The 17,105-nt window shown below is 33.2% G+C and overlaps 1 protein-coding gene across 1 annotated transcript in view; it reads left to right on the plus strand.

Moving 5' to 3' along the window:
- Positions 1–17,105, plus strand: part of LOC106063549 (SCO-spondin-like) — a 55,786-nt gene that overhangs the window by 24,544 nt on the left and 14,137 nt on the right. Inside the window, exons 12-21 of the mRNA XM_056003813.1 lie at positions 3,592–3,847; positions 10,134–10,284; positions 10,782–10,972; positions 11,389–11,500; positions 13,202–13,348; positions 13,537–13,714; positions 14,381–14,612; positions 15,003–15,222; positions 16,113–16,201; positions 16,917–16,972. Of these exons, the coding sequence (XP_055859788.1) occupies positions 3,592–3,847; positions 10,134–10,284; positions 10,782–10,972; positions 11,389–11,500; positions 13,202–13,348; positions 13,537–13,714; positions 14,381–14,612; positions 15,003–15,222; positions 16,113–16,201; positions 16,917–16,972 (1,632 nt within the window). The remainder of the gene's footprint in view (positions 1–3,591; positions 3,848–10,133; positions 10,285–10,781; positions 10,973–11,388; positions 11,501–13,201; positions 13,349–13,536; positions 13,715–14,380; positions 14,613–15,002; positions 15,223–16,112; positions 16,202–16,916; positions 16,973–17,105) is intronic.

A 17,105-nucleotide genomic window follows, 5' to 3' on the forward strand; every position in this document is an offset into this window, starting at 1 on the left:
AAGAAAATCGTTAGAGCCATTTTTGAAATAAAATTTATATATATATATATATATATATATATATATATATATATATATATATATATATATATATATATATATATATATAAATATATATACATACATACAAGAATTGCTCGCTTAAGAGTATAGGAATATAGTTATTTTTGTCTTTGGATTCAAATAAATAAACTACTAATAGCTTAAATGATTTCCGCCCAGTAGCACTAACACCTATAGTTATGATTAGTTATGAAATGTTTTGAAAAATATTTGCTTAAACATCTTGTAGCAAAAGTCAATAACAGCCTAGATCCTCACCAATTTACATATAAAGCAGCTAGGAAAACTGAAGATGCAATTCTGTTGCTTTTGGACCAGCATCTCGATACATCCAAAACACATGCACGAGTGCTCTTCGTAGATTTCACCTCGGCTTTCAATACCATACAGCCACATCTAATGATAAACAAACAGAGTAACTTAAATGTCAGCCCATTAATACAAGCAAGGGTTCTAAACTTTTTAACCCAACGTCCCCAGTTTGTTAAGTGCTCACAAGGTTGTGTATTTTCTCCTGTAGGCCTACTGTACACTCTTTACACTAATGACATAAGAAGTATCTATGACTCAGTTAAACTCATTAAATTCGCTGATGTTACTGCCATAGTCGGTCTTATTTCAGGACACGAAACTCAGTATCAAAGCTCGATAAAAGAGTTATCAAAGTGGTGCACTGACAATTTTCTAGAACTGAATGTTACAAAAACGAAAGAACTTGTAATAGATTTCAGAAAGATTAAACAAATGATACATGAACTGCAGATAAAGACTATATCGATACAGCAAGCGAAGTCATATATATATCTAGGCGTCATTTTGCTTTCGTGGGAAGACCACCTTGAAACTCTGACAAAAAAAAAACAGCCAAGCGGCTTCCCCCCCCCCCCCCTATACAAACTTAATAGCTTTAGACGAAATAAAAAGATCCTAGATAATTTTTACTGCGTGTCTATGCAAAATATGGAATAACTAGCTGGCAAGGCAACGCTTCATCTAAACTGTTGACCCGCTGAGACAACATTATAATAAAAAACAACAACACTCACACACTACCATACTTAATTGAACTTTTTGAACAAAATCGGAAAAAGTTCCCCGCTCCAACATAACTACGTCAAGTCGTTGCGAAGTGAGCGGTACAAAAACTCTTTCGTTCCTTACTGTATCAGTCTATATCAACGCCACTCATTGATCAGGCAACATGAAAAGGATCAAGATAGCTGTAGTGGTGGGCAAAAGTTAACTAAAGAGTTAGAAACTCTTAGTTTAACTAAAAAAAAATATAGTTAAGGCCATTGTTTAACTAGAAAGAAAAAATTTAGTTCAAATCGTAGTTTAATTAATTTTTTTAGTTACTAACTAAAAAGTTTAATTAAAATTTGTAAAACTTTTCGACATGTGGTCAGGGTTGAAACGCACTCCCTGTTTTCTGGTCATGTGATATCAATAACTTTGATTATAAAAAAAAATGATGCATTTAACAACTATTTAGACAGTCTGCATTTGAAGAGGGTAAAGTAAGATCCTGGTAGAAGTTATGGGAGTAAATATTTGCACTTGAAAGTAGCACTATTATAAAATGTTAAAAAAAAAATTTAGCCAAAAGCTTCTATGCAGTATTATGAATGAGATTGTTCCGAATTTTTTTGTGAGCCACGTGGAGGTGTTTAATTTCTGTTCCTAGTGGGAATCTGATTAGTGAGTTAGGTCAATATTTAGTGGTTTTAATCAATTCATTAGCGGTAAACATTAATTTTTTAACTGCAGGAACATCAAGTACACCCTATTTATAGTCTTAAGACTTATTTTTGAGATCTAGGTCTAAATCGACAGCTATATAGGCCTATATAGATCTAAAAGCATTAGGACAACCAACTCTAGAAAAACAATCTTAATCCACACCCTCTCTGACCATAAAGTAAATAGACTGTGTGTCCAACTGATTTTAACAACTGGTCAGCTAAACATACACATGTAGGCCTAGTGTAGGCCTACTGTACGTGTGTAGTTGATGATAGGCCTACTACAAGACTACCCTGCATTTTTTTCATTGCCTGTTATACAATAGTGTTTGCTTAATGTGGAGAGGTCAGACAAGAAAATAACACAATGGCGTGGCTAGTAAAGCATGTTCGTAGATATATCTTTACACTAAAATAATTATATACCCTTCCTGTCAAGAAAGTAAATAGATAGTGTGTCCGACTGATTTTAACAACCTGGCCAGATAGACGTACACGTGTAGGTCTATGTAGTGTACTGAGTGTGCAGTCCAGACAAGATCACCCAGTTTTTTTTCCCTTGCGCGTTTAACGGTTGTGCAATAGTGTTAGTTCTATTTTTAGTGGTCAGACAAGAAAATAGCACGTCGGCATGGTTAGTCAAGCATGTATTTTACACTATAAAATAGTTATACAGGTCAAATGTTTTAAAAACTCCAACGATTTCGTTTCTATTTCTTTGGATACTAGATCTAAATTTGAAATTCTAAATCTGTTATTTAATGAGATTTTAAACTTTACCAGTATAAGTAATATTTTCCATTATATAATAAGTTAATATAATTATTTTTTTTTAAAGAGTACCATTATTTCTAAAGGTTTTAATTCAAGGCAAAAATACAAGCACACATATTTATTTAGACATTTTATTTTATTGTGCATTAACGTTTATGTAAGAAACATATTCCTTAATACTGATTTTATTACAGATAAATATTACTAGAATGTTAAAAGAATAAGATTGAACCGTAGGCGATATACAGTCGGATGATTATATCTATATAGGTCTAGTTGAACCCCTCCCCCCCCCCCCCAAAAAAAATGGTTATAGTTTAATTAACTTTCTTTCGTTTAGTTTAACTATCTTTTGAAATTCATGATAAACTAATAGTTGAACTACTTTATTTTAGTTGAAAACTAGTTTTAGTTTCACTTTTAAAAGTTAGTTTAGTTCCCATTACTAGGCTATAGCTGTGTGTAGTCGATCAATGAACTCTTTATATGGTGTGTCTGTTCTATTTATGCGAATGTTTCTGCTGTGTTGTCTTTATATCAGAAAAGAGTCCTTTTAATCAAAGCAAATTTCCATAAGGATCAATTAAGCAGTAGTCTTAGTCTTAGAGTTTCTTGGCACATTAGACACACAACCTCCGGAAATGATCCTTGATCTATGCATATACATCACAGCCGTTTTAAAGCAATCATTCACTGAGATAAAAGTTAAGACGGAACTAAACTTGCAACACACCACAGGACGGAGCCTATAGCTACCCAAAACTTAATTCATTTTTACAATTTCTCTATTCAGCTTGCAAATTCTTCATCGGGTCAAAAACAACAACAACAAAAACTGTATGGACACGGTGAAAACAGCTCTAACGATTTTCCTGGAAATTGACATTAATTAAGTTAATGATATCTTTGGAAAAAGAAGTACCAGTTAGCTAATTGGCTACACTGGGAAACTTGTTTAAGTAATGGAATGAAAATATTTAAATATTCTTTTTTGCTTCCATTTCTTTTTTAGCAAAGACTTGCAAGTCACCTTTTGAATTTAATGGTCTGATAACCAATAACTGCCCTTTGACCTGCGGTCTTCCTCTGTACGCATACACCCGAGACATTTGTCGTACAACCCCTTACAGTGGTTGTATTTGCCCGACGGGCATGGCTCGACTGAACGACACCTGTGTGGCACCCAACCAGTGTCAATGTACTGGAGATAATGGACAGTATTATAACCACGGAGAAACCGTGATTTCAGGAGACAAGTGTGAGCAATGGTGAGTTTAGGCTTGTTTCTAAGTAAATCACAATACTGTATTCATATCAATGGAAATACATCTAAATACCACTATTAGTCTATATTATTAATTGATGCAGAAACACATAGATTATACCAATACTAGCACAGTCATTGATGCATCATATACTGGAATCGACATCATCTTTTCAGTTTCATCTCTATAGTGTTTTTATTTGATTTTATTTATTTATTTTTAAATACACAAAATACACATTCTGCTGATTCCTTTTATAATTTTATGTTCGAAAACATCAACATCAACAATATAAAACGACGTAAAGAAATCTAATTAGGCTATATACGTGTATTAGGTCTGTATATCTTAATTTAGTAACTTTTATAGAAGGTTCATGAAAACGTTTATGCCTGTGATATTATTTTATAGCCTTGTTTTCCATTTAAAATATTGCACATGTTTTTATTTAAGCTATGTCTAAGAAATGTCTCATAATAGCATCTTAATGAATGTCAAATTAAAAAAAAAAACAACTTTTTTCTGCTCTTATGATTACGCATTGAGTGCAAGAAAGAATGAAATATCTTGGGCGCAACCAGGATTTTTTTTCGGAGGGAGGGGTAGCAGCAAAGTTTTTTAATTGTGGAAATACAACTTCTGGCTCCCATAAAACTCACGCAGGATAACTAAATGGAAGTTCTCTTTCAGGTCATAATTTGCTTTGAGGTATGTCCTCTAGAGCTGAATCAGCTTCTGTAATAAATGGTGAGCTGATGGTATTGAAAATTAATTCCAAGTTCTTAAAATTTGCTTTCCTAATTCCACAATCAAGGAATCCAATTAATTCTTGTACTTTTCAACCATTTCACTACAAATAGTTTCACCTTTCAGCACAAGAAAATGACAAAACCTGTTTTCACTTGATGGCCTGAAGAAATGGGATAGCTTTGTTTGAAAAGATTTAACATGCTTATACATTTCATGTGCAATTCTGTCAATGAAAAACATGAAGTCTGTCTTTCACTCTTTCTTCAAAATATTAGCAACAAAGTCACGGTCAATGTCTTTCAAGGAGCATAACAATTTCTTCCTTGAGATCCTATATTCTTCTCACTACTTTGCTCATGCTAAGCCAGCAGATACTACTGGGTTACGAACATCTTAATGTTAGTTTCCTAATCTTCAAATACTTCTCAGAACTGTTTGTGGTTAAAGACCTTTAGCTCTTATAAGTTTGATCACTGTGATAACTATGTTAATAATATGTTTGATTTTCATGCAGCTTTGCGCAAACTCCCCCATTTAGATTGTATGGTTGGCATATTGTTCTTTAATTTATTAATTTATTTTTAACACTTACCATTTTGTTCCAAGCTAACCTAAGACTTTCAAAACAGTTCTTCAAAGCATTGAATAAATAAAGACCTGAGTTTGATTATTTAACTGAATGTTTCTAAATATTGCAAATAAAAATAATCTTAGATACTTTAAGCTTTTTTAAAATGACATGTAGAGACAATTTTTCTTTTGCCTCTTTGATCATAAGTGATAAGAATCATAAATTTATAAAATTTATATAGATATTTAAAATTTGTTATTTTTAATATATTTGCATTTTTGATATGTATAATCTGTAGGCACACCTAATTCTGTAGGTGCCCGCTTGTCGCATAAAACAGTCCAGCGGGCTAGATGATATGAGTATATCTAGTTCAGCTGATTGAAATAGTTTTTTATATATATATATATTTTTGTATATAGTAGGCCTATGTGTGGTTAAAAAAGAGAGAGAAAAAGAGAACAAGGCTGCTAGTAGCATTGTATGAGCTGAATGTCTACCATCAGGGGCGTAACTAGGGATTTGGGGGCCCGGGGGGATTGACCTCTTTGGGGGCCCCTTGCATTTTGACATTCGACATATGACATGAGATAATGTACGCAAAAATATACTACATTAGAACTCAATTTCCCATCAAGTCTTTTCTTTCATATGGTTGTTTTGATTACAGGGAATCCATAGTATTCACTACCTTCTTTTGCTTTTTCGATGGATTGGGTTTTTGTCAGTTTCTCATCATTTTGCAGAAAGCATGAAAGGGTACTAATTTCTTTAGCAGATTCCCGTATATGCAGTCCAGACTTTTGTAGTTTCTTCCGAACTATATTAATTGGGCACAGGAGCTTTGACCAGAATTCAAGATAGGCAAAAAATTCGTAATTTTCCACTGCATAAAGAAGATTCTGTGCTAATATTATATGGCATTACGTCATTGTTGGTTGTTTATGTTTTGTGCGAAAGCAAAAGGATTCAGAGTATACAAAAGTGGGAAAGATCCATATCTCGTTATGCTCGAGTATAGAAATACTCCGATAAGTGGACTGCCGTATTCACCTCACAACTGCTGACGAGTAGAAGACTCAGGGAATCATTCCAACTGATCACAAACTATTGAAACCATTGGTAGCTGAAAATGCAGATACATTACTCAACGAACGACAGATGAAAAGCTAAGTGAAATACGATGCAAAAGCAAGACTACCTAAAGATTATTCTGTCGGAGAGTTCGTCTAGGTCAAACATGGCAGAAAGCAGTTGTCATAAAAAAAATTCAGCACCCAGATCTTACATCATAAAGACAAACAATGGAATAACATACAGAAGAAATCAACGCTTTTTAAATAAGAGTTTCGATGAAGACATCTCTGGGTACTATGATACCGATGAAGACAATGAACTGCAAACTGTTGCTACAAATGAAACAGACAGTTATAGACCAACGTCTAGAGAACTTGTTCAGTCAAGACAACCAGAAGTAGACGAATTGTTTAAGTTCCTAGTAGACAGTGCTGGTCGCAGTGGGCCCCGAGCTGATTTTTCAGGGCCTCCAGGAAATCTCATGAAAAGGCAAAATATACGATAAAGTCCTGAACTTTTTTTGAATTTATTCAAATCTCCTGAAGAATAGACGAAATTGACGTTTTGGGGTGCCAATAAATAAAAAGTGGCATTGCGAGCTTTCATTTAATAAAAATTTATTGCAAAGACGAAAGTTTGCCTATTTTCTAATTCAAAAAATAATAATTTTGACATTATGCCTACCCAGACTAGGCCCCGCGCGATCCGTTTCGCATAGGGCCCCGCAAATGCTAGGGACGGCCCTGCTAGTAGATATCACTATTCAGAACTTTAAAAGGAAGGGTGTGATAATAACTTCAATAGGAAGGATGTATTAATATTATATGATATTACGTCATTAGATGTAAATAAAAAGAGAGTTTCCATTGGATTGAGGAAAGATGAATAAAGGGGTAATAACTCGAGTGTGAAGTTTAATTCTGAAATTATAGACGCCAAACCCGAATAATGGACAATTTTAGCATTGTTAAGAATAACTTTTAGTTTTACTCGATTCTGTAAATTTTGCTTCAAGGTTAATTAGTGTAGCCATATAATACTCGCCATTTAGATCTATTATTAGTAAAGGTAACAAGATACCTGGAATTCTCTGTATATCATGCAGTTTTATTCGTGGCAACAAAGTTTAAAATGGAAGATTTATTTAATCTCTAAAAACTGATCTCTGCGGCAAAAATATTTTTAAAATATCTAGGTTTTGTCTTTGTGATAAATTTAATCCATAAATGTTGATTAAAAAAAGACACCCGTTGACACTATTTGTCAATCAAATATATTAATTTATGTATTTAGAAATAAATTTGGGACACCCATTTGGGGCCCCCCCCTAGGTGGGGGCCCGGGGGGATTTTAAAATTCTCCCCCCCCCTTTAGTTACGCCACTGTCTACCATTCATTCCCCTGGCTCGAAGTGGAAATTGTTTAAGAGTGAAAAATGTTGAACTTTTTTTTTTTTGGGAGGGGGGGGGGTTACTTTATTGGGGAAGCTAGGAATTATATATATCATGGGCGTAGCCAGGAATTTTTTTCGGGGGGGGTTTTGGGGGGGAATTTTTTTTCTCCCCCCCCCCCCCCGCGATTTTTTTTTTTTATATGTATTTATGTGTGTGTGCCTATATAATCTTTATTACATTCTGACCCTTCATTCTTTCGGAAGACGATTAATCTGCCCTAGAATAGGTTCTTCCATGAGTTAGTGGAAAAATTGTAGATTCCCCGCCTTTACTAGAAATGGGGTCTGGGGAAGCGCTAGGAGCTCCCCCAGCGCGGGACGAAGCCCCGCCGCCAAGCACTATTTCTGATATTGAAAGCCAACAAAATGCATATTCTGAGGTATCTACAGTGCATTTTCCTGCTATTAAAAATTTATATTTTAAAATCCTAATGTGCTATTCTTACTGACTTAGACCCTCCCGCGCCGTTCGGCGCATTTGCCGTCAAGCTGTTTCCATAAAAATCTGTCACTGGTAATGTCTGAAGCCTCTTCCCACCTGCCATGAGGACCTCCAAGAATGAGTGGCGTCAAGTTGTACTAGGATATCATTGCAACTCTTCTTATGCGTAATTTATTTTGTCAGAGAACATGTCCCGCAAACCTCATGCGTCGCTCTCTCACAATCTTACTAAGGGGTCGACTACCAGTTCGGCATAGGATTTCCTTGATTTAGACCCGATCTCTATAACTGACTCCTAAAATCTGTCTTAGCCATCTTTGTTGAGCCATATTTGGTGTTTTTCAATTTCGGCAGAACACTATTCACTGCAGTTTATTAATGGATCCCTGCCACTGGTAAAAATGTGTAACCTCTCTTGAATACGCTCTTGGAATTAAGTGACTGTAGTTTGCTTTAGATTTTATATAGAAAAAAGAAGTTTTATTGTCAAAATAATCTGTTGGGGGTTTTCCACCTCAAAATGCTCTGTAGGGGTATCTTAAACTCAAAACCATCTGGAGGGGTTTTAAACTTTAAAAAAAAAGCCATCTGTAGAAGAGGGGTTTAAACTCAAAACCCCCGATTGGATTGGCTACGCTCAAATAATTTTAGTGTGTAATTTGCTTTTTTTATATTGAAGAGGTATTTTTAACATCAAACCCCTCTGAATGGGGATTTAAACTCAAAACCCCTTCTGGCAACGCTCATAGCATTTTGAGTGCGTAATTTGCTTTTTTTCTTAACTGAAGATGTATTTTTTAGCCTCAAATCCCCCTGGCGGGGGGGGGGGGGTTTAAACTCAAAACCCCTTGTGCTACGCTCATAGATTTAAGAGTGAGTAATTAGCTTTTATTTATTTTGAAGAGGTACTTTTTAGCCTCAAACTCCACTGGAGGGAAGTTTAAACTCAAACCCCTTTGACTACACTCATAACATTTTGAGTGTATAATTTGCTTTGTTTTTAATATTAAAGAGATATTTTTTACCTTCGAACCCCGCTGAAGTAGGATTTAAACTCAAAACTGAGTCAAAACCCATTTAGCTACGCTCATAACATTTTGAGTGCGTAATTAGTTTTTTTTTATGTTGAAGAGGGGGTTTATCGTAAATTTTAGAGGGGGTTTTAAAATCAAAATCTTTCTTAACTGTGCTCTTGGAATTATGGGATTTTCGTTTGCATTTTTTGTGTTTTGTTTTATAGAAGAGGGGGAGTTAACTGCAAAAACCCCAGGTAGGGGGTTTAAAACTCAAAACCCCTGGTAGGGGTTTTAAACTCAAAACCCCTGGTAGGGGTTTTTAAACTCGAACCCCTCTGGTAGGGGTTTTAAACTCGAACCCCCCCCCCTGGAAGGGGTTTTTAAAACTCGAACCCCCCTGGTAGGGGGTTTTAAACTCAAAACCTCCTGGTAGGGGGTTTTAAACTCAAAACCCCTTTGGTTGTGCTGGGGCAAATGATGGTTTAGTATTAAAATATCACCTAAAATAAACAAAATCAAAGCAAAAAATCAATCACTAAATTCCGATTCCCCCCCCCCCCGGGGGGGGATTTCATTTTGGGGGGGGGGGGGTTGAACCCCAAAACCCCCCCCCCCCCCTGGCTACGCCCATGATATATATATATATATAATTAAAGCCAGAAATAAAAAAAGAATATGTATAATTTATAATTTTATTACAAACTTTATCATAAATAAAATAGTCTGGATAAAAAAAAATGATATTTGAATGAGACAAATATATTTTTTTGCAACACATTTAATAATACACATAATATTTTTAAGATAGATCTATTGTCTAGTACTATTAGCAGATTTAATGTAAGTAAACTTCTAGGAAGCATCTTTGATTTAAGAAACTTGATTTGGTTCATTTTTCAATGAAAACATTTTGTGATTTTATATATAATTGTAAGTTTAAAAATATTTTCTTTCATATTTTGTTTTGTTGTTTAATCAAGTAAATGTGGAGATTTTGGTCTGTGGTCATGTCAGCCCAGTCTACAGTCTTGCACGTCTGTCTGTACAGTGTTGGCAGGTCAGCATGTCACCACATTTGACAGCAGACATTTTGTTGTTGATGGTGATTGCCCTAAACTTAAAATTGTTCAGGTAATACCTGTTAATCTTTATTTTAATGCTTGCAAAGTTGATCAAACTCTGGCTAATTTGAATTGCTCTAAAAAAAAAAAGGCTTAGAGATAACTTCACTCTAAAAAAACTTTAAAACTATCCAATACCCTTCCTCCAGCCATTCTTCTCTCAAACTTAAAAAAATAGACTAATGAAGCCCAAAGTACATTTTTTAAAATGGAAAATGTGAGATAAATTTATTTTAAATCAAATCAAAGTTTAAATCTTTCAAGACTTTGCTTTACAATGCTATTTAAAATGCAAATCAGTTTGCATTTCCTATTCTGACCAGTTTCTAAAATAAAAATTGCTATCATATATTTTATTGGTATCTTTCAACATATATAACAATAAGAAATAAAGACAAACGAGTTATAGAAGAATTTTAATTATTTTATTCTTGCTATAATAAGCTCAAGGCTGTCTATTGCAAGTTTTTTTTTTATTGAATCTAAGACTCATTGTTTTATTCACAGAGTAATGATCCCACAATTGATGTCTCTGTCACACTAGAGCTATTGGCACCAAGTTTCCTGGCTGAAGATGGGGATAGTTTAATTAGCCCATCCAAAGTGACAGTGACTTATCAAGGAAATACAGCTAGTGTGACTATGAAAGAATCTGGTGTCACTGTTGACAATGGTTTTACACCCAATGTTTATGCCAGGTAATACTTTAAGAGAAACAAAATGGATGCACACAAAAAAAATAAAGATCTATTAAAATAATCTTTTATTTAAGTATAAACAATAACATTGGTTAATTTTTTTTAATTAGTGTTTTAAAAATGAGAGGCAAGTAAACCAAAAAAATGAATATTTGTGCTGATAAGAAAATTAAAATTAATGCAGCAAATTAAGCTAAATCACGTACCATCTCTAATTATTCATCACGTTATAAATAAAAATTCAATTAATTGAAACTATATGAAATAAATATCACAGAATCAAACAATGTATCATGGATGGACAGATGCATTAAAAGATTGATTAATTGATTGATTAATTAGAGATATATTGATCTACAGATATTTTGAGTTACTTATGTTCATAATTAATTGATTGTTTTATTAATTTTTTCAAGACAAATAGGGCAAGATGTGTATGCCTTAGATTTTCAAAATGGTTTGATTCACGTGAAGCTCTTCCGCAATGGCTTATTCTTCTTGAGGATGAAGAGTGTTTTTAAAAGCAAAGTAAAGTTATTACTATTAAATATGATGGTTCCTAATATCTTATATTTGTGCTATTCAAAATAAGCAGTGACAATGTCCTGTACCTATCCAAGTGTTAATGCACTAGCAGGTCCAGGAGAAAAGCAGTAGGGTATCTTAGCCTTCTTCACTGCCCCCAAACTATGACCTACTCAAAAGAGGACACATTTTTTTCTTGAAAAATAAAACAGTTTGTCAATAACTAGTTAATAATGTATATTAGAAATAGTTATAATAACTTATACTTGTGCTTTGATATGGTCAAAAAGTTGACTAAGCAGTTCTATTTCATGCATATTAAAAAGAAATTGTGATGCCTTAAAAGTTTAAAAAAAATGTTTAGGACTAAAAACTTTTTTTTTTGTATCCTCCTTTATAATGGCCTGCCTCTCAACACATACTTCTTTAACTAGTGAATTCTATTCAGGATGAAATGCCTTTTCCCTTAATGCAGTGGGCTACTATTGATGTGTGTCCACAATATTGAATGGCCCACTTATAACACAATCTTCTTTTCTGCCATCTGTTTTAGCTGATGGTGGCCAAGTTGTAAAGTGCTTAGCTTCTAAATTGAGGGGTTTCAGGTTTGAATATCGGTGAAAACCAGGATTTTGAATTTGGGGATTTTTCGGATGCAACTGAGTGCACCCAATTCTAATGGGAACCTGGCACTAGTTAGAAAATGAAAAGCAGTGAGTTGTACTGGCCACATGACACCTTCATTAAGTTTTGGTCATAGAAACAGATGACCTTTATGTCATCAGCCCTATAGATCACAAGGTCTGAAAGGGGTACTTTACTTTTTAGCTGTATCCACAGACATCAATAGTAGCCCATTAGAGATAAAGTCTGACCACTTTGTAGCTTTCTGTACATACATCAATAGTAGCCCATTAGGGATAAAGTCCACTTTGTAGCTTTCTGTAATCTTCATAATCCCTAATTCTTTACATATTTATTTTTTGGCCCATTTATTATAGCCATAAAAAATGAACAATTAAACAATTAAAGTGGAACACCCCTTCCACAGAATCCCCCCATACACTGATATATCTTTACTTGTCAGGTTTGATCCCCTTACTCATAAGTCTTTCCCTCCTCTTTCCAACAATTCTTTCTTTATCACTTCTACATCTAGATTCGAGATCCAGTCTTTTTGTCATATTCACTCAAATGTCTTTATCAGTTGAAGCCCATATTGTTAAAATGGGAAAATCAATGACTTTGTAGACCAGGGGTTCTCAACCTGTGGGTCGCGACCCCCTTGGGGGTCGATTGACGATTTGCCAGGGGTCGCCTAAGACCATCGAAAATGTGGATTGTTATTATCTACTCTTCTAGTGCTGTATGTGTTTGTGGGGGGAGGGGGGTTGTGGCAGAGTGGGGGATTGTAAAAAGGGGTCGGCGAGCATAAAAGGTCTAGAACCGCTGTTGTAGAATAAGTCTCTAATTAACATGCAGCACTAAATGTACAAATTGATTTGTGTAAGATAAAATTATCTTCTTCTTTGAATTAATGTCTGTAATTTATAAGCTATGAAATACCTACCAACTTCTTTCATACAGATTTCAGTATTTTTACATATCACCCTTGCCATCTCCATGAACCAAAAAAGAGTAATTTGACAATATGACTAGCTCAGTTGCTTTGGTTTAGAACTGTTTCTTAAATCTTTGTTGCAGGTGATTGGCATCTGTGGTAACATGGACGATAATAAAAATAATGACTTGATTTCACCAAGTAATTCTCTTATGGACCCGAAAGAGTTCCTTAGATTTTACTCTGAATGTTCTGATCCTACATTTAATGAACTAACACAGACACCAATGGTATGAAATACTGAGTTAACTTTTTTTAAAAACTGTTAAGGCCTAGAATAAATATCCTATTTGTAAACTATGTAACAATCAAAGAGTTGATCTGTTATTCTAGCAGATGATTTAGTTTTTATGAAATATGAGAAAGTTAATGTTCATGCAGAATTTTTGTTCAATAATTTTATTTTTTTGTTTTTCAGAATTCCATTTGTCAACAAATCAGCGATGTACCTTTGTCACCAAATTCAAGAGTAGACAGTGATAGCTTTATTACACTATGCAATAATGTGGATGAGAAATTGCGTTGCATGGTGCTAGAATTATTTGGGCTATTGGCTCATATTGATTACACAACCAGCTTTCAGAACACGTCTTGTGGTTTGTTGTTTCAATGTTATTTTTTTTATTTCCAATCTTGGTCTATAAAGTGTAATGCAGTAGAGGGCTTTACATTGTCTGTTGTTTTTTTTTATTGCTACAGATTAATGTACATCATTATTTTGATAATCATTTGGTGTAACTAAAAGTCATCAAGATAGCAATACTTTTAATAATCATTTAAAAACAATTATCTAATAGTAAATTTTGAGTAAATTTTATGTATTTAAGAAAATCTTGAAAGATAGAAGTAAATATCTTTCAGTTTTCCATTTGTCTGCTGTTTTATAGTTATAATTATATGTATCCAAACTCAGCATAAGTCAATACAACCATGCACACTATACTGAGTTTGGCTAATATTTACATATAGGCAAAAAAAAAAATTAGCAGAGAATCCTAACCCCTCAACCTAATAAAAATTTAGTCTAACAAATGTGTTTATAAATATTATATATTAACATTGAATATTGAGTGAATTTTCAGCAACTTTTTTGAAAGGACCAAATTATCATGAATAATAATTTCATTTTAATTCATAATTTTGTTGAAAGTTTTCTATTCATCAAGAGGCTGGTTTTAACAGACAGTATCACATATATTAATAAAGTATTAGAACAGTATGAGATATAATCTACATGTTTATGCCTACATTGTTTGAATCAGGTGCAATGCTCTGTCAAAGACGAGAATATGATATTTGTGACATTAACTGCAGAGATGGCAACAGTGTCAAATGTGAGAAGGAGAGGATGTTCGGCTGCACATGTGGTGAAGGTCAATACTACAAACATGATGAGACTTGTGCCCCACGATCTAAATGTGGCTGTTATGATATGGAGTTCTCAAATGATGTAATTGAGCCAGGAGCTGTATATGAGAGAAGATGTCATGAATGGTTAGAAACATTTTTGACAATTTGAATGTACACTATTAAACTGATGAGTTTTGACTTTCACATTAAAACATAAATTTAACTTTTTCAATGTTACATCTTTTCAGGTGCCATAACTACCTTCTTCCTTTCATCATACACATACTCACACTCTGTTCAAATTGTATCTTTACTTAATAAGCAAAAAGATTTTTAGTACTCCTGGTGTCTGTAGACAGTGCTAATGACTCACACAAAAAAACTCCATGGAAACTATATTTAAGCAATAACTTGATATAAATTTCATAAAGGATGAACATATTTTATAACTGAATTGAGAGTCATAGTATTTTTACAAGTCATCTTTTTATCATAGAAACATTTGAGTACTAATGGACTTTGATTTGATTTTAGTGTTTGTACAGAAACTTCAGAAATTAAATGTTCTGAATTCTGTGAAGAGATCATCTGTGCCAATAGCCAAGTAGCAAGAAGCACATTATTAGAGGGTCAGACCAACACCACTTGTCTGAGAAAGATGTGCCCCAAACCATATTTCACAAATGAAGAGTGTATAAATGTATTGACAAGTAAACAGTTGTGCTACTGTGCTGAGGGTTACAAACAGACTCAGGTATGGACTAGCTACATTCTAAGCATTATAGTTTTAAACACAGATCTAAAAATTGTACTAGTGTACATTACAATATTCAGTCACCTCACTCCAGTTCATTTACTCACAATGACTAATTGGGTGACACAAGTGTTATGTAATTCTTTTTTTCATGTATTATTCTCTTTAAAGTCAGGTTCTGACAAACGTTTTTACATAGCAATGCTTTTTCATCTTGCATTTTTTAAATAGCTGGCAGAAGGTTATCAGTTTCCATTTGACTTTTGTGACTTAATTCTTTATTGGTAATAAGGTTCTCTTAGGTAATGCCTTGCTATCTTATAAACCAGTCATCTCCTTTGAGTGTAATTGTTATTTCAACTCTGATTTTTATTGTAAAAACATTGTGCAAGACCATTGTGTTAAGGCATATTATCATTCTATACACCTGTAAGTAACACTCAAGGCCAGTGAAATCCCTGCATATAGGTCAGTTTTCTACAATACAAGCCTGCAGGTTCTTATGAATATATAAGCTTTCTCTTTTGCCAGTGTGTTTTCCTTTGCATGACATCTGTTGTAACATCATTTCTTATCACTCATTAAGTTATCTTTTTTTTTTAAGAGCTTGAGAAAATATTTTGATTTAAAAGATCTGAGCACTTGAAAGATTTTGTGTTATTTTAGGCTTTTTGTCAAGGATTCAGGAAAATGATTTATTATTTTTGCAAATATTTTCAAAATGCACACACACTACTGTTGACTTGAGTTTTTCTTTTAAAATCTATAATTCAAAAGTTTTTAGATTGAATCAACAAACGAATGGTCGGTTCAATATAATTATTAGATTTTTTATCCTATATCATTGTTTCAGAAGCTCTTCAACTTTTTTTTTCTTGTTGTTATTTTAGACTGGACAGTGTGTTTTGAAATGCCCATGTTATGAAGGAGGCCAATGGTATGCTGATGGTTATGAATACATAATGAACTGTCAGAGAAGGTAAAACTTTTAAGCTTATTTTTTCAACTGCAGAAAATGTATGACTCAATCTTATGCTTACTATTTATATTATCTGTTTAAAATGACAATGTAAAGAGAAAAAAAGCTTAAATGAAAGCTCAAATAATAATAATAAAATAAAGGATACTTACAGTTGAAATTATGTACTTAAAAAAACAAGTTGGCCATTTTATTGCACTTAAGCAAACTTATTTCCATATAGGTGTATCATAGTGATCTGTATTGTAATACAGTAATTCTCATTGTGTAGGCAAGGCAATAAAAACATTTTTTTTTTAAACTTTATTTCTTATCTTATATAATACTGTTGAGCTGAGGTTTCATTTCAAAGTGAATTTTTAGCTATAGGGCCTTCTCAACTACTCAATGATTAATTAGGTTGATGTTATATTCTTTAAGTAATATTTATTTTCTGTTGTTGGAATTCACCATTGATGAGCAATATATGTATTTATTTATATCTATATTTATATTTATATATATATATATATATATATCCCCACTGATACTTTTGGCTATGACTAATTGAAACCTTGATGATAATTTTGTACAATTATTATTATTATTATAATTATTATTAGTATAGTTTTAGCTTTTAGATTTATTTTTTTTACATTTTTTACTGTATGTTTTATGTTCTTTTTGATTTATAGAAAAAAACAACTTATGAAGCCAAACTGTTTTATATTTCCAGAGTGTGTCGTGATGGTATCTTTGAATATGAAACTTCGGACTCACTAGAATGCACAGGTGATTGTATTTACTTGTCATTTACCTTTCCACACATTTATTTTTAAAAATTCAAACTAATTAATTTTAACTGACCATAGATTAAAGTTTACCTGATAAAATGAATATTGCACATAGATAAACACTTCAATAA

Source organism: Biomphalaria glabrata, chromosome 1 (genome assembly GCF_947242115.1).
Source record: "Biomphalaria glabrata chromosome 1, xgBioGlab47.1, whole genome shotgun sequence".
Classification (NCBI taxonomy): Eukaryota; Metazoa; Mollusca; class Gastropoda; family Planorbidae; genus Biomphalaria; species Biomphalaria glabrata.